Genomic DNA, 22,751 nt, shown 5'->3' on the forward strand with positions numbered 1-22,751 from the left:
CTTTACCGCCCGGACCTCCCACCGCTGCCTGTTCATCAGAAACATAGTGGAAGAGGCCCACCCTACCCTTCCCAGAATTTAACTCAACCACTCGAGGTATCCAATGATGGAAGACAACTTCAGCTACAGTAACAGCACTCAGTGTACAACGGGAGCAGGGGTCAGCGATTTGTTTAGCTAGTCAATGAATAACTAATAATTAACTAGCGTTATTATGAAGGGATTGGCTCTCGTGGTGTTAGACCAATAATCTCGGTGCTCTTGGGTTGAGCAGGTGAGGGGTGTCAGTCTACTCGGGGTCTGGCCAATGACAGGAAGCGTCATCAGCAACTGTACCCCACAATCTGCAGGTATCCTCCCCAAACCCTGTCCCCCTCCCCAAACCCCTTCTCCCTGAACCCCCTTCTGCTCCCCGAGTCCCGTCCCCCTCCCCGAATCCCTTCTCCATTCCCAAAACCTCTTCCCCTCCCCGACCCCCCCTTCCCCGCCCTGAACCTTCTCCCTGAATCCCCTTCTCCTCCCTGAACCCCCTTCCCTGTCCCCGAACCCCCTTCCCCCTCCCTGAACCCCCTCCGCTCCCAGAATCCCGTCCCCCTCCCCAAACCCCATCCCCCTCCCTCTCCCTGAATCCACTCCATAAACCTCCATCCCCCTCCCTGAGACCCCTCCCCGAACCCCGTCCCCCTTCCCGAACCCTCTCCCTGAACCCCCTCCCCCTCCCCGAACCCCCTCCCCTCTCCCTGAATCCCCTCCCCCTCCCCGAACCCCCTCCCCTCTCCCCGAATCCCGTCCCCCTCCCTGAGCCTCTTCCCTGAACCTCCTTCCCCCTCCCCTCTCCATCTCCCTGAGCTCCCTCCCCGACCGCTTTCCCCTCTCTGACCCCCTCCACCGTTTCATTTCCCTAACTCTCTCCACACGTCCCTCTGACCAAACTTCCAGTCTGTGTTTCTCGGCCTGCGACCCGCCTGGGGCCGGTGTCCCGGTTAAACGCCCTCCATTAGTACAGCCGGCTACAGGAAGCAGACACTGACTGTAACATTATCGGCATCAGTTTAATACAAACATCTTGTCCAAAATGCAAAACACTTCATAGAACCAGAGAAATTTACAGCACGGAAGGAGGCCATTCGGCCCATCGTGTCCGCACCGGCCGACCAAGAGTTACCCAGCCTAATCCCACTTTCCAGCTCTGGGTCCGTAGCCCTGTAGGTTACGGCACTTCAGGTGCACATCCAGGTACTGTTTAAATGTGATGGGGTTTCTGCCTCTACCACCCTTTCAGGCCGTGAGTTCCAGACCCCCACCACCCTCTGGGTGAAAACATTTCCCCTCAAATCCCCTCTAAACCTCCCCCCAATTACTTTAAATCTATAACCTCTGGTTATTGACCCCTCTGTCAGGGAAACAGGTCCTTCCTATCCACTCTATCCAGGCCCCTCATATATATACAAATAGATATTTCAAAGTGCCCAACTTTCACTGTTTTCCTGTATCGACCCTCCCCCAATCACAGTCCCCACACCCCTCCCCCAATCACTACACCCCCCACCCCTTCCCCAATCACAGCCCCCAGCCCTCCCCCAATCACAGCCCCCACCCCCCCCCCAATCACAGTCCCCACACCCCTCCCCCAATCACACACCCCCCACCCCTCCCCCAATCACAGCTCCCCACCCCTCCCCCAATTAGTGCCCCCACCCCCCCCGCCAATTAGTGCCACCCCCCCCCCAATCACAGTCCCCACACCCCTCCCCCAATCACAGTCCCAACTGCCTCCTCCTCCTGCTCCTCCCACCCATCCCCCTCACCCCTCCCCTTTCCCATGCCCCCCCACTCCCCCTCCGTTCCCCCTCCCCCCTTCCCATTCCCCCCCCCGTAACTCCCCCTCCCCCAGTATATGATCATTGCTTGGCCCCAGCTGGTGGAATGTGTCCAATTCTGGGCACCCCACTTTTGGAAGGATTTGCTGGAATAGTTCCAGGGATGAGGGACTTCAGTAACCCGGAGAGATCGGAGCAGAGAAGGTTGAGGGGAGATTTGATCGAGGTGTTCCAAATCATGAGGGGGTTTTGACCGAGTGAATAATGAGAAAGTGTTTCCAGGAGGCTCGGTAACCAGAGGGACACAGATTTAAGGTGATCTGCAGAGGGGGAGACGAGGAGAATGTGTTTACGCAGCGAGTTGTTGTGATCGGGAACGCGCTGCCTGAAAGGGCGGTGGGAGCAGATTCAATAGTAACTTTCAAACCGGGAATTGGATAAATACTGGAAGGGGAAACATTTGCGGGGCTGTGGGGAAAGAGCGGGGAGTGGGGCTGATTGGATTGCTCTGTCACAGAGCCGGCACAGGCTCGATGGGCCCAATGGCCTTCCCTGCCGTATCATTCTGTGATTCTCTACGACTACACAGCGACGTGAGGAGTCATAAGAACATAAGAATTAGGAGCAGGAGTAGGCAAGAGGGCCCCTCGAGCCTGCTCCGCCATTCAATAAGATCATGGCTGATCCGATCATCGATGTGATTCCGCACCAGAAGCAAGGTGACACTCACAAGATGGAAGTTGCTGCAAATGCAAGGAACATGAGAGATCCTCGCATCGAATAATCAACAAAATCCCCGCGCAGAGAAACAACGTATAAAATACTCCCTCACACAAAATGGGAGCGTTTCCATACACAGAACGGTGGTTCCACCTCCCACCCCTTCTCTCCCCCTTCCCTCGTCCAACACCCCCTTCCCCCCATCCCTCCCCCATCAGCCCCGCCCCTTCCTCCACATCCCCTGCCCTTCCCCCCTCTTCCCACCCCCCCACCACCCCTCTCACCATCCCCATCCCTCCCCCTCCTCCCCTTCTCGCTCCCCTCCCCCACACCCCCTCCTCTCCCCCCTCCCCCTCTTCCCTCCCCCTTCCCCCCCTCTCCATCTCCCTTACCCCCTCCCCTCCCCTCCCCTCACGTCCCCTCCCCACCCCCTACCCCATCCCTTCTCCCATTTCCCCCCCTTCCCTCCCCCCCCTTCTGCTCCCTTCCCCCATTCCCCCCCCCCGTCCCTCCCCCTCGCCCCCCCCCCCCCCACCCCTCACCCCTCACCCCTCCTCCACATCCTGAAACATTGCTCACTTCAGCTTCTTTCAAATTCCCGGGCTCCAAGTTTGGCAAAGGGACGTTAGGAACAGGAGGAGGCCGTTCAGCCCCTCGAGCCCATTCCGCCATTCGCTGAGATTCAGACCGCTCCCTTATTGGTCAAAATGCTGCCCCTCCCCGGAGGCATCAGCCCGGGGAGGGGCCGTAATTCCAAACCCTCCCGTTTGCCCGCAACAGGCCAGAGCTTCCTGGGACGGGTCAGCGAGCCCCAGAGATAGAAACAACCGATCGAAGGCCCATATCCTGAGTTACACACACGGGTGGGGGGGGCTCGAGGGGCCGAGGTTTAAAGGTACAGTACAATTACACGAATGTTCTGACTAGTCATAACTCCTGGATCAATCCAGCCTTCCGTTTAAATGAATCTGGAAGTATTGATCAGGAATGTTGTATCCTCGGAGGCGGTGGCTAACGGCTTTCATCTGAATCTCTGGAATTCTGCAATAAAAAAGGGAGAAATAATTGAGATTCGGCTCTTTAAAGTCGCCCGGCGTACTAAGAGACACGCCTCAGCTTAAAATTAAAACGTTCAGCTTGATTCACAACTCCACGTTTTGTGCGATAGAGTTCACAACCCCTCAGATAATGGAGCAGTCCGTGCCCACATGCAGCAAGACCTGGACAACAGTCAGACTCGGGCTGATAAGTGGCAAGTAACATTCACACCACACAAGTGCCAGGCAATGACCATCGCCAACAAGCGAGAGTCTATAACTACCGTCCCTTGACATCCAACGGTATTACCATTGCCGAATCCCTCACCATCAACATCCTGGGGGTCACCATTGACCAGAAACTTAACTGGACCAGCCACATAAATACTGTGGCCACAAGAGCGGGTCAGAGGCTGGGTATTCTGTGTCGAGTGTCTCACCTCCCGACTCCCCAAAGCCTCTCCACCATCTACAAGGCACAAGTCAGGAGTGTGATGGAACACTCCCCACTTGCCTGGATGAGTTGCAGCTCCAACAACACTCGAGAAGCTCGACACCATCCAGGACAAAGCAGCCACTTGATCGACACGCTCCCCACCACCTTCAACACTCACTCCCTCCACCACCGGCGCCCCCTGGCTGCAGTGTGCACCGTCTACAAGATGCACTGCAGCAACTCGCCAAGGCTTCTTCGGCAGCACCTCCCAAACCCGCGACCTCTGCCCCCTAGAAGGACAAGGGCAGCAGGTCCATGGGAACACCACCACCTCCACGTTCCCCTCCCAGTCACACACCATCCTGACTTGGGAATATATCGGCCGTTCCTTCATCGTCGCTGGGACACAATCCTGGAACTCCCTCCCTCTCAGCACTGTGTGGGAGCACCTTCACCACACGGACTGCAGCGGTTCAAGAAGGCGGCTCACCACCACCTTCTCAAGGGGCAATTCGGGATGGGCAATAAATGCCGGCCTTGCCAGCGACGCCCACATCCCAGGGACGAATAAATTAAAAAACCCACAAGTGCCGGGTAAAGACCATCTCAAACGAGAGCAAGCTCGGTAACTTGCCCCTGGCCATCGTCTAGTCTCTCAGCCTCATCGTGCTAGCGATTACCACTGGCCAGTCACACCAGGCCGGCTATTCAGCAACGAATGGCTCACCTCCGGACCCTTCGAAGCCCTCCACCCTTTGCAACACCCACATTGAGAGTGCAATGTAATATTCACCACTAATCTGGGGTAATGCAGTCACAACAACTAGAACCTGCATTCATATAGCGTCCTAACCTAGTAAAACATCCCAAGGTGCTTCACAGGAACGTAAACCTGACACAGCAAGCCACATAATGCGCTATTAGGACAGGTGACCAAAAGCTTAGTCAAAGAGGCCGGTTTTAACGAGTGTTTTAAAGGAAGGGAGAGAGGCGGAGAGGTTTAGGGAGGGAATTCCGGAGCTTGAGGCCCAGGCAGCTGAAGGCACGGACACCGATGGTGGAGCGATGAAAATCGGGGGATGCGCAAGAGGGCAGAATTGGAGGAGGGCAGAGATCTCGGGAGGGGGGGTTGTGGGGCTGGAGAACACCGATAGGGAACAGCATTGCTTCCCTCTGAGCTCTCTCATCAAACCAAACACTTGTAACATCTGGACTAACAATGGCTTTCTGCCCCACCTCTCCCCCACATGGGCAAGTGACAAATTCTCCGACACCAATCCTAGACTGGACCGTCACCAGATGCCGCCTGTGTCCGTGAGCAAGCACACCGATTCTCCTCCCACTCACCGCTGTCTTGTATTCCTCCTTCAGCCTCTTGTAAATGTTGATGATGAGGTCCCTCCTGGGGCAGAATAAAGGCAAGTGAGTCATGACCCGCCCAGAAACACAGCTCAATAAAAACATCTCACACACCTCTTCATTTACTGCCATTTCCCTTTCTCTTCTGGAAGTGCTGACTCTCACTGCGGGGGGAGGGAGGGTGGGGGGGCTTTGTTGGATAATAATGGGTTGAAATTGCCCCATTTTATAGCCCCATTAGCGCCTCCGAGGGGCGGTAACGGGACGCAATGGCGTTTTCGCCCAGGGGAGGGGCGCACTACCACCTCCCGGGAAATTGCCCCGGGGGTTTGGGGGGGGTGCTTTCCCGGCAGCGCCGCGCCCCGTGATTGGCCGTTCCGGGCCGGCGCACAACCGGCGATGCCGTCATCGGAGTGAGTGCCGACCCCTTTGTGTCCCGCGGGGGAAATTGCCCCGGCGGGTCGCGAAGCTGTCGGACATCTGCTGCCGATGCGCCCCTTAAAGGGGAGGCCCTTAGCGCCCCCCAGGCGGCCATCTTTATTTGCTGTCTGACTCTTGCGTTGGCCCGACAATGGCGGCCTTCGTGCAGCGCCGAGCTCTGCTTTGGGTGCCGGCTGCTGGCCCGGTCGATTATGGCCCAGGGGCGGCCACCAAAAGGCCTGCAGAGAGCGTAGTGACACTCCCCTTTAATGGAATGGGAGGTGCGTTATGGCCCTACCTTCCTAACTTTGTTTTTTCTTCTTTCTTTCTTTCTTTCTTTCTTTCTATTGTGGATGTACAATGGACGTACTGTAACACTAGACCACTGAATGTACCTTCACACTGTATACACCATACCTGTACCACCAGAGGGTGCTACTGGTGGAGACCTAAGGGTCACCTGCACACTGCAGGTAACCAGGTATAAAAGGGAGCTCACCTCATTATGTCCTCACTCAGGGAGCTACAATAAATGGACTAAGGTCACAACAGTTCAAGTACAATACCCTGCCTCGTGGAGTCATTACTCGAGAGCTGGCATATATAACAACTGGCGACGAGTACCCTGCCTCGTGGAATCATTACTTGAGAGCTTGCATATAGAACAACTGGCGACGAGTACCCTGCCTCGTGGAGTCATTACTAGAGTGCTTGCATATATAACACTTTCTTTCTTTTTTTTCTTTCTCTCTTTCTTTCTCTCTCTCTGATTTTTTCCTTTTTCTAACCCCAGGGCCAGCTCCAGCTACCATGTGTGAATTGGGTGAAAAGGACCCAGGGTGGCTCCCCAGTCTCGCTCCCCACCCCCCCCCCAGCCCCCGGTGTGTGCGTGGGGTGTGTGTGACCCAGGGTGGCTCCCCAGTCTCGCTCCCCCCCCCCCACCCCCTGGTGTGTGCGTGGGGTGTGTGTGACCCAGGGTGGCTCCCCAGTCTCGCTCCCCACCCCCCCCCACCCCCCGGTGTGTGCGTGGGGGTGTGTGTGACCCAGGGTGGCTCCCCAGTCTCGCTCCCCCCCCATCACCCCCTGGTGTGTGCGTGGGGTGTGTGTGACCCAGGGTGGCTCCCCAGTCTCACTCCCCACCCCCCCCCCAGCCCCCGGTGTGTGCGTGGGGTGTGTGTGACCCAGGGTGGCTCCCCAGTCTCGCTCCCCACCCCCCCCCCAGCCCCCGGTGTGTGCGTGGGGTGTGTGTGACCCAGGGTGGCTCCCCAGTCTCGCTCCCCACCCCCCCCCAGCCCCCGGTGTGTGCGTGGGGTGTGTGTGACCCAGGGTGGCTCCCCGGTCTCGCTCCCCCCCATCACCCCCCGGTGTGTGCGTGGGGTGTGTGTGACCCAGGGTGGCTCCCCAGTCTCGCTCCCCCCCCCCCACCCCCCGGTGTGTGCGTGGGGTGTGTGTGACTCACTTGCTGGCCAGGCCTCCGCCTGGTGGTAGGTTGGGAATTTGACCCAACGATAGCTCTTGCATCACGTAGAAGAGATTGGATTCACCTTCCTCCAGCTGATGATTGAAGCTTTCTGCAAGAGGGTTGGAGACTTGGTGTCAGGCAGGGGATTACAGAGGAGACCGAGTACAGCCAGACCCACAGCAAGAGGCACAATTCTAAATGGGTGCAGGACCAGAGAGACCCGGGGCCCATGCACAACGTCGTGAGGGTGACAACGCAAATGGTTTAGAAAGCACAAGCGATCCTGGGCTTTCTCAATAGAGGCACAGAGCACAGAAGCAAGGAATTGACGCAGAACCTTTATACAACACTGGTTGGGCATCAGCTGGAGAATTGTGTCCCATTCTGGGCACCGCATTTCAGGAAGGAAGCCAAGGCCTTGGAGAGGGTGCAGAGGGAGATTGACCTGAACGGTCCCAGGGATGAGGGACTTCAGTCACGTGGAGAGACTGGAGAAACTGGGGTTGTTCTACTTAGAGCAGAGAAGGTTAAAATGTTTCATTTTCAGATCAAGCGATCACTTCTTCACAATCACTTGGGTTGGGGAGGGGCGGAGGTTGGGGGACGTGTGGAGGGGGGGGATTCGTGTGGGGGGGGGGAATTGGGGTGAGGGTTTGGGGGGGAGGGGGGGAGTGGGGGAGGGGTGGGGGTTGGGGGGAGAGTGTATGTGTGGGGGAGGGGAGGGTGTGGGGGGGGAGGGAAAGGTGTGGGGGAGGGGAGTGTGTGGGGGGAGGGTATGTGTGGGGGAGGGGAGGGTGTGGGGGAGGGTATGTGTGGGAGGGTGTGTGCGGGGGAGGGGAGGGTGTGGGGGGGGAGGGTGTGGGGTGGGAGGATGTGTGTGGGGAAGGGCAGTGGGGGAGGGGAGGGGGTTGGGGGGAGGGTGTGTGTGGGGGAGGGGAGTGTGTGGGGGAGGGTGTGTGGGAGGGTGTGTGGGGGAGGGGAGGAGGTTGGGGGGAGGGTGTGTGTGGGGGAGGGTATGTGTGGGGGAGGGTATGTGTAGGGGGGAGGTTGTGGGGGAGGGTATGTGTGGGGGAGGGTGTGTGGGGGAGGGTGTGTGTGGGGGAGGGTGTGTGGGGGGAGGGTGTGGGGGGGAGGTTGTGGGGGAGGGTATGTGTGAGGGGTGTGTGTGGGGGAGTGTGTGTGTGGGAGGGTGTGTGTGGGGGAGGGTGTGGGGGGAGGGGGTATGTGTGGGGGAGGGGAGGGTGTGGGGGGGGAGGTTGTGGGGGAGGGAGGTTGTGGGGGAGGGTATGTGTGAGGGGTGTGTGTGGGGGAGTGTGTGTGTGGGAGGGTGTGTGTGGGGGAGGGTGTGGGGGGAGGGGGTATGTGTGGGGGAGGGGAGGGTGTGGGGGGGGAGGTTGTGGGGGAGGGTATGTGTGAGGGGTGTGTGTGGGGGAGTGTGTGTGGGGGAGGGTGTGTGTGGGGGAGGGGAGGGTGTGTGGGGGAGGGTATGTGTGGGGGAGGGGTGGGGGATGGGTGGAGGGTGTGTGTGGGGGAGGGTGTTGGGGGGAGAGTATGTGTGGGGGGAGGGTGTGGGGGAGGGTGTGTGTGTGTGTGTGGGGGGGGGGTGGGGTGTTGATGAGGGTCTTACCCACCCGTCACTATTTGCTCGATGTACGTGTCTAGCTCGGCCTCTCTGCGAATCGCCTCCTCCGACACTCTGGGTGCATCCGGGAAGCAGATGAGGATGATGCTCATGTTATCCCGACTTCCCTGTTTAATGGGGGATAAACAACACTGCCAGAGACTGGGGTCTGTAACATCACACAACGCACAGCCGGCCCTGAGGAACAGGAGGAGACTGTCCACCCCTCGAGCCTGTTCCGCCATTCCGTTAGATCTGTATCTGAACCCCATCTACCCGCCTCGGAGGTGAGCGGGACAGATTCCCCAGACTGATCCCAGGGCTAAAGGGGTTAAATGATGAGGACAGGTTGCCGAGACGGGGCCTGTATTCCCTCGAGAGTCGAAGATTAAGGGGGCGATCTAATCGAGATGTTGTAGATGATTAAAGCATTCAATGGGGCAGATAGAGAAACGATTCTCTCGGGTGGGGAGAATCCAGAGCAAGGGGGTGTCACCTTAAAATTAGAGGCAGGCCGCTCAGGGGTGATGTCAGGAGCGTTTCTCCACACACAGGGCAGTGGGAATCTGGAACTCTCCCCCCCAAAAAATGGCTGTCGAGGCCGGGGGTCAATTGGAAAAGGTTCAAAACTGAGATTGATGGGTTATTGTTGGGTAACGAGGGTTACGGAGCCAAGGCAGGTAGATGGAGTTAAGGTACAGATCAGCCGTGATCTGATTGAATGGCGGGATAGGCTCGAGGAGCTGAATGGCCTCCTCCTGCTCCTATGGACACACTTCAAACTAGTAAATGGCAAATTCAGGACTGATCTCCCTCAGACATTGGAAAGGGATTCCTGGATAGAATCCCTGGAATCAGGCAAGATCCAGTTGGATGCTGGATGAGCTAAAATGAGTTGAATGGTCTTCCTCATCTGTGATTATTCGCATAGGTGAAGAGTGATCAGGAGCAGGAATCCTGGCTGATTTCCCCCTCTCTCTATCCCAGGGGTCATTGGGCGGTGATCGGGAGCAGGAACCCTGGCTGATTTCCCCTCTCTCTAACCCAGGGGTCACTGGGCAGTGATCAGGAGCAGGAACCCTGGCTGATTTCCCCTCTCTCTAACCCAGGGGTCACTGGGCAGTGATCAGGAGCAGGAACCCTGGCTGATTTCCCCTCTCTCTAACCCAGGGGTCACTGGGCAGTGATCAGGAGCAGGAACCCTGGCTGATTTCCCCCTCTCTCTAACCCAGGAGTCACTGGGCAGTGATCAGGAGCAGGAACCCTGGCTGATTTCCCCCTCTCTCTAACCCAGGAGTCACTGGGCAGTGATCAAGAGCGGGAACCCTGGCTGATTTCCCCTCTCTCTAACCCAGGGGTCACTGGGCAGTGATCAGGAGCAGGAACCCTGGCTGATTTCCCCTCTCTCTAACCCAGGGGTCACTGGGCAGTGATCAGGAGCAGGAACCCTGGCTGATTTCCCCTCTCTCTCTAACCCTGGGGTCACTGGGCAGTGATCAGGAGCAGGAACCCTGGCTGATTTCCCCTCTCTCTAACCCAGGGGTCACTGGGCAGTGATCAGGAGCAGGAACCCTGGCTGATTTCCCCCTCTCTCTAACCCAGGAGTCACTGGGCAGTGATCAGGAGCAGGAACCCTGGCTGATTTCCCCCTCTCTCTAACCCAGGAGTCACTGGGCAGTGATCAAGAGCGGGAACCCTGGCTGATTTCCCCTCTCTCTAACCCAGGGGTCACTGGGCAGTGATCAGGAGCAGGAACCCTGGCTGATTTCCCCTCTCTCTAACCCAGGGGTCACTGGGCCGTGATCGGGAGCAGGAACCCCGGCTGATTTCCCCTCTCTCTCTAACCCCGGGGTCACTGGGCAGTGATCGGGAGCAGGAACCCTGGCTGATTTCCCCTCTCTCTCTAACCCAGGGGTCACTGGACAGTGATCAGGAGCAGGAACCCTGGCTGATTTCCCCTCTCTCTCTAACCCAGGGGTTACTGGGCAGTGATCAGGAGCAGGAACCCTGGCTGATTTCCCCTCTCTCTAACCCAGGGGCCACTGAGCAGTGATCAGGAGCAAGAACCCTGGCTGATTTCCCCTCTCTCTAACCCAGGGGTCACTGGGCAGTGATCAGGAGCAGGAACCCTGGCTGATTTCCCCCTCTCTCTAACCCAGGGGTCACTGGGATGTGATCAGGAGCAGGAACCCCGGCTGATTTCCCCTCTCTCTCTAACCCAGGGGTCACTGGACAGTGATCAGGAGCAGGAACCCTGGCTGATTTCCCCTCTCTCTCTAACCCAGGGGTCACTGGGCAGTGATCAGGTGCAGCTAGCCATGTGTGCAGACCTGTGTGAGATTATCTGCCTCAGTGGAAGGAAGCAGGGCTGATAATCACGTTGCCGGGAATGTGTTTTGTTGAGGGTGGTAGCCTCTGGTTATTCTGGGCTGTGATCTGTTGCTAAGTACAGTCAGCCTGACATTAATCTCTGTAATGGGTCGTCATGACGATTATTTCAGGCGCTCAATCCCAGGACTGTTGCACATTCGTTTCTGACATAGATATTTAATTAACCGCTGATTATTCACCAGCAATTTTAGCGCAGCCCATGGAACCAGACATGGACACTGACTCAGGAATATATATCCCTTTCCCAACTCAGGGCAGCCACCCGTGGGAGTACAACAACAACTGGTATTTATATAGCGCCTTTAACATAGTAACACCTCCCAAGGTGGGGTCACAGGAGGGTTATAAACCAAAACAAATACATTTGACACCGAGCTGCAGAAGGAGCAATTAGGGCAGGTGACCAAAAGCTTGGTCAAAGAGGTCGGTTTTAAGGAGCATCTTGAAGGAGGAGAGAGAGAGGCGGAGAGGTTTAGGCAGGAAGTTCCAGAGCTTGGGGCCCAGGCAACAGAAGGCACGGCCATCGATGGTGGAGCGATTATAATCTCTGTAATGGGTCATCATGGCGATTATTTCAGGCGCTCAGGAGGGCAGATTTAGAGGAGCGCAGATATCTCGGGAGGTTGTGGGGCTGGAGGAGATTACAGAGATAGGGAGGGGCGAGGGCCATGGAGGGATTTGTAAACAAGGATGAGAATTTTGAAATCGAGGCGTTGCTTAACGGGGAGCCAATGTAGGTCAGCGGGCACAGGGGGTGATGGGTGAGCGGGACTCGGTGCGAGTTAGGACACGGGGCAGCGGGCACAGGGGGTGATGGGTGAACGGGACTCGGTGCGAGTTAGGACACGGGTCAGCGAGCACAGGGGGTGATGGGTGAGCGGGATTCGGTGCGAGTTAGGACACGGGGCAGTGAGCACAGGGGGTGATGGGTGAGCGGGACTGGGTGTGAGTTAGGACACGGGGCAGCAAGCACAGGGGGTGATGGGTGAGTGGGACTCGGTGCGAGTTAGGACACGGGCAGCTGAGATTTGGATCTAATCGAGGGGTTTTGGGGGCGTTATATATAGAATAACACATACCCTGGAATGAGTTACAGGCTTGAATCTTACCGAAGGGTTCCAGGGGCTGGTGGGGGGGGGTTTATATATAGAATAACAGATCCAACGACACTATTTTGAAGAAGAGCAGGGGAGTTCTCCCCGGTGTCCTGGGGCCAATATTTATCCTTCAATCAACATCATTAAAACCGATGATCTTCTCATTATCACATTGCCGTGTGTGGGAGCTTGCTGTGCACAGAATAGCTGCCACGTTTCCCACATTGCAACCGTGACAGCCTTTGATAAAGTGATTCATTGGCTGTGAGGGGCTGTGGGCACCCGAGGCGGGGACGTGGTGCTGTGGGACCACCGAGGGACGCAGTGCTGTGGGACCCCCGAGGCAGGGACGGGGCGCGGTGTGGGACCCCCGAGGCGGCGACTGGGTGGTGTGGGACCCCCGAGGCAGGGATGTGGCGCTGTGGGATCCCCGAGGGGTGTGCGCGGTGTGGGACCCCCGAGGCGGGGCGGGGACGCTGCACTGTGGGACCCCCCCAGGTGGGGGTGCAGTGGTGTGGGACCCCCGAGGCAGGGACAGGGCGCTGTGGGACCCCCGAGGCGGGGACGCTGCACTGTGGGACCCCCCGAGGTGGGGATGCAGTGGTGTGGGACCCCCCGAGGTGGGGATGAAATGGTGTGGGACCCCTGAGGCAGGGACGCGGTGCTGTGGGACCCCCGAGGCGGGGGACGCGGTGCTGTGGGACCCCCGAGGGGAGTGCGCGTGTACCTTGTACAGACACAGGTGGACCACCTGGCTGCAGACCTCCTCCAGGTCGGTGGTGAGCTGCAGCCGCGAGCGCACAAATCGGCACAGGTCCTCGTTGCTGATGGTGTCCCAGACGCCGTCGCAGGCCAGGATGACGAACTGATCATCGGCCGAGCGGGGGATCTCGAACACCTCGGGCTCGGGGGAAACCAGCTGCTCAGTCTGGTCCCGCCACTCGGCCCCCTTGAAGCTGAAGTCGCCGAGCGCGCGGGAGACGGCCAGCGAGCCGTTGACCCGTTGCAGGGTGACGGTGCCGCCCGCGCGCTGGATGCGCTCCTGCTCGCACGGCAGGAAGGGCTTGTGGTCCTCGGTGTAGAAGCAGGCCCGCCCGCCCCGCGACAGCACGGCCCGTGAGTCCCCGCAGTTGATGAAGTAGATACGGTCGGGGGACAGCATGATGGCCACCACGGTGGAACCGCTGCGGTCAGCCCCGGCACCGGCCCACTGCTTGTGCATGTGGCTGTCGATCTGCAGGAAGCCCGTGCGGATCCCGCCTTTCACCGCCTCCACCGACACCTCCCCGCCGCCGCCGCCGCGCGCGAAGTCGGCGTTGCTCGTCACTTGGCCCAGCAGGTGCTGCGCGCAGTAGCGGGCGACCTTCGAGCCCGCGTGCCCGTCGAAGACGGCGAAGAAGGCCCAGCGCTCCAGGCCCACGCCCAGCAGGCTGGGCACGATGGTGTGGGCGTCCTCCATCTCCACCCGCCAGCCCTGCATGGCGCCAAAACCATACCGCACCCCGTTGCCGCTTCCGTGACCCCGCTCCATGGCCGTCACCGGACTCTCCAGGTGGGTGGGGGTCTCCTCTGCCTCCCCACCCCCCTTGAAGAAGTGGCTGACCATGCGCTCGGTCTCCTTGACTACCTGCCGTATGAAGCCCGCCACCTGAGGCATCAGCGCCACCCTGTCGGAGATCTCGCTGGTCCTCCTTGAACCCCCACCCCACTTCCTCATTGTTCCCCCCCGCCCCCGGCTTCCGCAGACCCCCTTCCCCCCCGCCCCCGGCTTCCGCAGACCCCCCTCCTCTGCCCGAACTTTCTCCCAAGGAACACGGGAGGTGTCGGAGCAAGCGTGCATCAGGCAGGAGATAGTCCGCCGGAGTCCTGACTCTCAGCAGGTCCACTCTCGCTGCTTACGCAATCGCCACATTCAGCTACTTTTAGCCCCCTAATCCCCCTCCAGTTAATCCGATCTCGCCTAATGCGGGGCTAAGTGACTTTGCTCACTTCTACTAGTTTAACGACCTAATCGCCAAGTCAAAAACACTGGAGGCAGCTACTCACTGCGACACGTGCGCTCCCAATCTCCTCTCAGTGTGGCCCCGTTAGATTGGAAAATCCAGGCTGACACTCCAAGTGCAGTGCTGAGGGAGCGCCGCACTGTCGGAGGGGCAGTACTGAGGGAGCGCCGCACTGTCGGAGGGGCAGTGCTGAGGGAGTGCCGCACTGTCGGAGGGGCAGTGCTGAGGGAGCGCCGCACTGTCGGAGGGGCAGTGCTGAGGGAGCGCCGCACTGTCGGAGGGGCAGTACTGAGGGAGCGCTGCACTGTCGGAGGGGCAGTGCTGAGGGAGCGCTGCACTGTCGGAGGGGCAGTACTGAGGGAGTGCTATAATGTCGGAGGGGCAGTACTGAGGGAGCGCTGCACTGTCGGAGGTGCCGTCTGTCGGATGAGACATTAAACCGAGGCCCCGTGTGCTCTCTCAGGTGGATGTAAAAGATCCCATGGCACTATTTTGAAGAAGAGCAGGGGAGTTCTCCCCAGTGTCCTGGGGCCAATATTTATCCCTCAACCAACATAACAAAAACAGATGACCTGGGTCATTATCACATTGCTGTGTGTGGGAGCTTGCTGTGCGCAAATTGGCTGCCGCGTTTCCCACATTACAACAGTGACTACACTCCAAAAAGTTCTTCATTGGCTGTAAAGCGCTTTGGGACGCCGGGTGGTCGTGTAAGGGGCTATATAAATGCAAGACTTTCAGAATCCTGCTGTTCCTGATGTAGCCACAGGAAGGCGCGAGAGAGCTAGGTTGAAAAGGGGAAGTTGAGATGATTTTAAGTCTAAGTTTTGATGTGCGGTTTAACTTTATTCCACTGAGCTGCATTAACAGCCAAAGGACTTTTTAATTGTGTCGTCGTGCAGTCGGAAAAGGTGGGAGGCGGAACAACGGAATCGACACGGATACTCCCCTGTTCCCCCTGAGATGAGGGGAGGGCGATATTGTGACTACTGTCAGGATATCTCTGTGTACAGGCACGCTCATAGCAACAGAAACTTGTGCATTTTACAGAAACTCTGTATACCGCCAAGGAAATACAGCTGGTCACAGAGAGAGACAGAGACACACAGAGAGAGGTACAGACACAGATGGGAGAGGGAGACAGTGAGACTGAGATAGAAAGGCTAAGACTTATGAAGTGGTTGACGTATGAGGAAAGGTTGAGCAGGTTGGACTGAACTCATTGGAGTTTAGAAGAATGAGAGGGGATCTTATTGAAAGGTATAAGATTCTGAGGGGGCTGGACAGGGTGGATGCAGAGAGGATGTTTCCCCTCGTGGAGGAATCTAGAGCTAGGGGGCATAGTCTCAGAATAAGGGGTCGCCCATTTAAAACGGAGATGAGGAGGAATTTCTTCTCTCAGAGGGTCGTGAATCTGTGGAATTCTCTGCCCCAGAGAGCTGTGGAGGCTGGGTCATTGAATATATTCAAGTTTTAGACAGATTTTTGAACGATAAGGGAGTGAAAGGTTATGTGGAGTGGGCAGGGAAGTGGAGCTGAGTCCAAGATCAGATCAGCCATGATCTTATTAAATGGCGGAGCAGGCTCGAGGGGCCGAATGGCCGACTCCTGCCCCTATTTCTTATGTTCTTATGTAAGACAGGGAGATACACACACAGGGAGAAAGAGACACACACACAATCATCGAACACCACACTCAGACAGATTAGGGAGGGGAGAGAGAGACCGACAGGGAGATGGATGGAGGGAGGCAGCCTATGAACAGAAACGGGGCTGTAGAGAAGTGGGTTGCGTGGGTTCCTGAGTTACATCCTCCTGAGCCAGGTGGAAGTAAAATGTGCCGTTATTATTTACCAAAAAAGCAGAACAATTGTTTCCATTTGCGATTAATTTTCAGCCTATTGGGTGTAGCGGGAACCAATGGAAATACAGGCCAATATACTGAATAAACACAGGCCAATATACTGAATAAACACAGCCAATATACTGAATAAACTCAGGCCAATATACTGAATGAACACAGGCCAATATACTGAATAAACACAGGCCAATATACTGAATAAACACAGGCCAATATACTGAATGAACACAACCAATATACTGAATAAACGCAGGCCATTATACTGAATGAACACAGGCCAATATACTGAATAAACGCAGGCCAATATACTGAATATACTGAATAAACACAGGCCAATATACTGAATAAACACAGGCCAATATACTGAATGAACACAGCCAAATACTGAATAAACGCAGGCCAATATACTGAATGAACACAGGCCAATATACTGAATAAACGCAGGCCAATACACTGAATATACCGAATAAACACAGGCCAATATACTGAATAAACGCAGGCCAATATACTGAATGAACACAGGGCAATATACTGAATGAACACAGGCCAATATACTGAATAAACACAGGCCAATATACTGAATATACTGAATAAACACAGGCCAATATACTGAATAAACACAGGCCAATATACTGAATGAACACAGCCAAATACTGAATAAACGCAGGCCAATATACTGAATGAACACAGGCCAATATACTGAATAAACACAGGCCAATATACTGAATATACTGAATAAACACAGGCCAATATACTGAATAAACACAGGCCAATATACTGAATGAACAAAGGCCAATATACTGAATAAACACAGGCCAATATACTGAATGAACACAACCAATATACTGAATAAACGCAGGCCATTATACTGAATGAACACAGGCCAATATATTGAATAAACGCAGCCCAATATACTGAATATACTGAATAAACACAGGCCAATATACTGAATAAACACAGGCCAATATACTGAATGAACACAGCCAAATACTGAATAAACGCAGGCCAATATACTGAATGAACACAGGCCAATATACTGAATAAACGCAGGCCAATACACTGAATATACTGAATAAACACAGGCCAATATACTGAATAAACGCAGGCCAATATACTGAATAAACACAGGCCAATATACTGAATAAACGCAGGCCAATATACTGAATGAACACATGCCAATATACTGAATGAACACAGGCCAATACACTGAATAAACGCAGGCCAATATACTGAATAAACGCAGACCAATATACAATAAACACAGGCCAATATACTGAATGAACACAGGCCAATATACTGAATAAATGCAGGCCAATATACTGAATACACGCAGGCCAATGTACAATAAACGCAGGTGAAAGAGCAGCGTCCAACAGTTTTGATTTTTTTTGTTGGAGGATTGACGGATTTGGGAATGAAATATGGATATGGAAAGCTGATGTTCAATTGTGACTTCTTGTGTGGCGCCTTATCGACTTCTTTCTGAAAATCCAAATACCCCACATCCACTGGTTCTCCCCCTTATCTATTCTGCTCGTTATCTTTCTGCAGTATTGAGCCCTCGGTATCTTCATAGCTGAAAGTTTAGGATTTGTCGGATGAGGCAACTTGGTTATAATCTGTCGCGCAATTGACAACACACTGAGCAGAAGGCAGGAGAGGCGAGCTTTGATTGTTCAATCAGCTATTGTCCAGCTCTTTCCTTTTGTTTCAGTTTGAAAGACAGCACATCTGTGACATGCGAGCCGGGAGCAGGCTGACACAGCTCAGACCCAGTCCCTCGTGGCCACCGATACAGAACCTGTCAGGCGAGAGACATCAGCTGCGGGGGATGAATTATTCATTGAGATGAGACAACGATTTAGCCGTTGTGCTCTCCAAGGGACAGCGGCCCGTCTCCTGTGAGGGATACAAGACTAGGGCGATGTACGCCCGACATGTTAGAATCATAGAATGGTTATTGCGTACAGTTTTGGTCTCCTTACCTAAGGAAGGATATACTTGAAATTGAGGGAGTGCAGCGAAGGCTCACCAGACTGATTCCTGGGATGGGGGGATTGTCCTATGAGGAGAGATTGAGTAGACTGGGCCGATATTCTCTAGAGTTTAGAAGAATGAGAGGTGATCTCATTGAAACATACAAAATTCTTACAGGGCTTGACAGGGTAGATGCAGGGAGGGTGTTTCCCCCCGGGGCTGGGGAGTCTAGAACCAGGGCTCACAGTCTCAGGATAAGGGGTCGGCCATTTAGGACTGAGATGAGGAGAAACTTCTTCACTCAGAGGGAGGTGAATCTTTGGAATTCTCTACCCCAGAGGGCTGTGGAGGCTCAGTCATTGAGTATATTCTGTGATAGATTTTTGGATACTAAGGGAATCAAAAGATATATTCTATAAGAACATAAGAATTAGGAGCAGGAGTCGGCCATTCGGCCCCTCGAGCCCGCTCCGCCATTCAATGAGATCACGGCTGATCTTCGACCTTAACTCCACTTTCCTGCGCTGTCCCCGGCTACAACACAGAAGGAGGCCATTCGGCCCGTCGAGCCCGTTGCCAGCTCCCTGCAGGAGCACCTCAGCCAGTCCCACTCCCCCCGCCCTTGTCCCGTAGTCCTGCAATTTTATTTTCCTTCAGCTACTTATCCAACTCCCTTTTGAAAGCCGCGATTGAGTCTGCCTCCACCGCCCTCTCAGGCAGCGCATTCCAGATCCTAACCATTCGCTGCGTTAAAAACGTTTTTTCTTGCGTTGCTGTAACATATGCCTCTGTGAGCATGCTCACGGGTTTGTGGAGCTGATGGGTTGTAAGTGGCTTAGCCAGTCACGTGACGTTCACAAGACTCAATAAAACCCCGGCCAGTTGGGTTCGGGGGATCCCCGATGGGGCAGGTGGTTGTGAGCCTGGTGGATGAACCGGTAATGTGTCGTGTGATTGTTAAACCTTTGCTAATAAATCAACTAGATCTTAATAGCAATGTGTTGCTATGGATTCTTAAGCAAAGGACCCAGGAAGCAAATACATTACAGTGACCTTTGGTTCTGCCAATCACCTTAAATCTGTGTCCTCTGGTTCCCGACCCTTCCACCAATGGGAACAGTTTCTCTCTCAATCTACTCTGTCCACGCCCCTCATGATTTTGAACACCTCGATCAAATCTCCTCTCAACCTTCTCTGCTCCAGGAGAACCACCCCAGCTCCCTGGTCTATCAGCGCTCCGGACAATCCTGCAGTGAGGGACTCAGTCAGGTGATTGGCCCCGGTGCCAGCACAAAGGTCCGGATGCCAGCTTACGGCCTCGGCACTGCGCCAAGGTGTATTTTGCATTTCCAATATGGCGGGTGGCACCCCTCCAGTGGGGGCAGTGCACATCCTTCCTGCCCCCTGCCCCCCCCCCCCCGCATTCGGGGCTATCGAAAGGAAAAACTTGCATTTCTATAGCGCCTTTCACAACCTCATGATGTCTGTAAGCGCTTTACAGCCAATGAAGTACTTTTGGAGTGTGGTCACTGTTGTAATGTGGGAAACACGGCAGCCAATTTGCGCACAGCAAGCTCCCACACACAGCAATGTGATAATGACCCAGATAATCTGTTTTAGTGATGTTGATTGAGGGATAAATATTGGCCCCAGGACACCGGGGAGAACTCCCCTGCAAATCATGTGATTTTTTACAACCACCCTCGGTTTAACATCACATCTGAAAGATGGCCCCTCTGACAGTGCGGCACTCCCTCAGTACTGCCCCTCTGACAGTGTGGCACTCCCTCAGTACTGCCCCTCTGACAGTGCGGCACTCCCTCAGTACTGCCCCTCTGACAGTGTGGCACTCCCTCAGTACTGCCCCTCTGACAGTGCGGCACTCCCTCAGTACTGCCCCTCTGACAGTGTGGCACTCCCTCAGTACTGCCCCTCTGACAGTGCGGCACTCCCTCAGTACTGCCCCTCTGACAGTGCGGCACTCCCTCAGCACTGCCCCTCTGACAGTGCGGCGCTCCCTCAGTACTGCCCTTCCGACAGTGCGGCGCTCCCTCAGTACTGCCCCTCCGACAGTGCAATACTCCCTCAGTACTGACCCTCCGACAGTGCGACTCTCCCTCAGTACTGCCCCTCCGACAGTGCGGCGCTCCCTCAATACTGCCCCTCCGACAGTGCGGCGCTCCCTCAGTACTGCCCCTCCGACAGTGCAATACTCCCTCAGTACTGACCCTCCGACAGTGCGGCGCTCCCTCAGTACTGCCCCTCCGACAGTGCAATACTCCCTCAGTACTGACCCTCCGACAGTGCAGCGCTCCCTCAGTACTGCCCCTCCGACAGTGCAATACTCCCTCAGCACTGCACTGCGAGTGTCAGCGTAGATTTTGTGCTGAAGTCTCTAGAGTGGGACTTGAACCCACAACCTTCTGACTTGGAGGCGAGAGTGCTGCTCACTGAGTCACGGCGGAATTAAATCTGGTGCGGAGTGGCCGACTGTATTGACCATTATATTCTGAGATGGTTTGACAGAATGCGGCACTTTGCAAAACAAAGCTCTTTTACTTTAAGTTTATCTGGTTTTATTGAGTAACCATCTGTAATCTCGTGGGGATGCCTGTGGGGAGCAGTGACCGAAATGCAGTTACATTAAAATACATTATTATCAGCGAGGACGGGGACCAATTATTATATATAAAACTTTCTTTTCAAACTTCAAAGATATGAGGGAAAGGCTAAGAGAAATTAGCAGGAACAATCGTTCAGGGCAAATAAACACCAACTTATAATGTTGCCCACGCAGGATAAATATACAGCAAGAAAACTTACACGCAGCTAATAAGAGGTCCACAAGATGATGGATAGGGCAATTAAATAGAATTGGGAAAGAGAAAGAGACTGTACAAAGACTTCAAGGAAATAGGAGACAGAGAAGTTTTGGGAGGAGTGGAGGAATTCTCTGAAATAAGTCCAAAATAATTTCTAACAGCACAAAGGCTAATGAGGGTAGCAAACATGGTTAAAAATATTCTTCAATTAAAGGGTCTGAAGGGTCAGATTATACTCCAGCTGCCCTGAGAGCTGTATTATTTCCAGCTCGACCAACGCTCAAATCTACAGCCTACCTCCGCAGTATTCGAGGGTCATTCAATCCTCGCTGCTGGAGTCAGAAGGTCGTGGGTTCAAATCCCACTCCAGGGACTTGAGCACAAAATCCAGGCCGACTCTCCCAGTGTAGTACTGAGGGAGTGCCGCACTGTCAGAGGGGTAGTACTGAGGGAGCGCCGCACTGTCAGAGGGGTAGTACTGAGGGAGATTTATGTGCTCGATTTTCTGGAGTGGGACTCGAACCCACAAGCGAGAGTGCTGCCCACTGAGCCATGGCTTTAAGTATTAATTGATTAACTCATTTGCGACTCAACTGAAGTCATTTGGGTTGAAAACACACACAACAATAAAGCACGCCTTCGTCACGTGTATTGTTAAACATCGAAGGCGAACAGGTTTGTGTTGTGGCAGTAATATCTTCAGAAAATGAGTCGGAGATTACCGAGTTTTCAAAACATTGATGGAGTTTGTGGGGTTAATGTAGGCTGACACGTATCGTATTCAAACAACTTCACCATTTTTGGTATTGTGTTATGAAAGTATTTTTCCATTCATGTGTGGCCAGCAGTGTGCGTGACAGTGTACACTGGAGGAGAGGATCTGTGTGATGAGACACAGGACTGGGGCTCTGACTGGCTGCTCAGCTTTGGGAGGACATCGATCTCCGAGGAGCTTTGTGTTCCTGCCCCGCACTCCACTGACAAACTGACCCTAGCTCCAGCCCATCTCAAAAATCACCCTGCTCACAATACTGTCTTTTGCACAGCACGTCTCAAAGCGCTTTACAGCCAATGAAGTACTTTTTGGAGTGTAGTCACTGTTGTAATCTGGGAAACGCGGCAGCCAATTTGCGCACAGCAAGCTCCCACATACAGCAATGTGATAATGACCAGATAATCTGTTTTTGCTATGTTGTTTGAGGGATAAATATTGGCCCCAGGACACCGGGGAGAACTGCCCTGCTCTTCTTCGAAATAGTGCCATGGGATCTTTTACATCCGTCTGAGAGAGCAGACGGGGCCTCGGTTTAATGTCTCATCCGAAAGGTGGCCCCTCCGACAGTGCGGCGCTCCCTCAGCACTGCCCCTCCGACAGTGCCGTGTTCCCTCAGCATTGCCCCTCCGACAGTGCGGCGCTCCCTCAGTACTGCCCCTCCGACAGTGCCGTGTTCCCTCAGCACTGCACCTCCGACAGTGCGGCACTCCCTCAGTACTGCCCCTCCGACAGTGCCGTGTTCCCTCAGTACTGCCCCTCCGACAGTGCGGCACTCCCTCAGTACTGTCCCTCCGACAGTGCGGTGTTCCCTCAGCATTGCCCCTCCGACAGTGCGGCACTCCCTCAGTACTGTCCCTCCGACAGTGCGGTGTTCCCTCAGCATTGCCCCTCCAATAGTGCGGCGCTCCCTCAGTACTGCCCCTCCGACAGTGCGGTGCTGCCTCAGTACT

At 55.0% G+C, this 22,751-nt stretch overlaps 1 protein-coding gene across 1 annotated transcript; it reads right to left on the bottom strand.

The window, feature by feature from the left end:
- Positions 1-3,551: 3,551 nt before the first annotated feature.
- LOC139239022 (protein phosphatase 1A-like) lies at positions 3,552-14,020 on the bottom strand. The gene is made up of 5 exons (XM_070867523.1): positions 13,091-14,020; positions 8,886-9,003; positions 7,252-7,363; positions 5,361-5,415; positions 3,552-3,581 (listed from the first exon to the last, which is right to left on the bottom strand). Exons 1-5 carry the CDS (start codon positions 14,018-14,020, stop codon positions 3,552-3,554), a joined length of 1,245 nt encoding a protein of 414 aa, XP_070723624.1.
- Between the last annotated feature and the right edge of the window lie 8,731 nt (positions 14,021-22,751).

This window comes from Pristiophorus japonicus, chromosome 26 (assembly GCF_044704955.1).
Source record: "Pristiophorus japonicus isolate sPriJap1 chromosome 26, sPriJap1.hap1, whole genome shotgun sequence".
Taxonomy (NCBI): domain Eukaryota; kingdom Metazoa; phylum Chordata; class Chondrichthyes; family Pristiophoridae; genus Pristiophorus; species Pristiophorus japonicus.

Bases quoted from the DNA above. Each gene is read 5' to 3' on its own strand.
- LOC139239022 (XM_070867523.1), bottom strand. From the start codon at position 14,020: ATGCCTCAGGTGGCGGGCTTCATACGGCAGGTAGTCAAGGAGACCGAG. The intron at 5,416-7,251 runs GTGAGTCACACA...ATTCTGCCCCAG, and splicing joins GGCGGAGGCCTGGCCAGCAA to GAGGGACCTCATCATCAACA. The intron at 3,582-5,360 runs GTGAGTGGGAGG...TTTTTATTGCAG, and splicing joins AGGAGGAATACAAGACAGCG to AATTCCAGAGATTCAGATGA.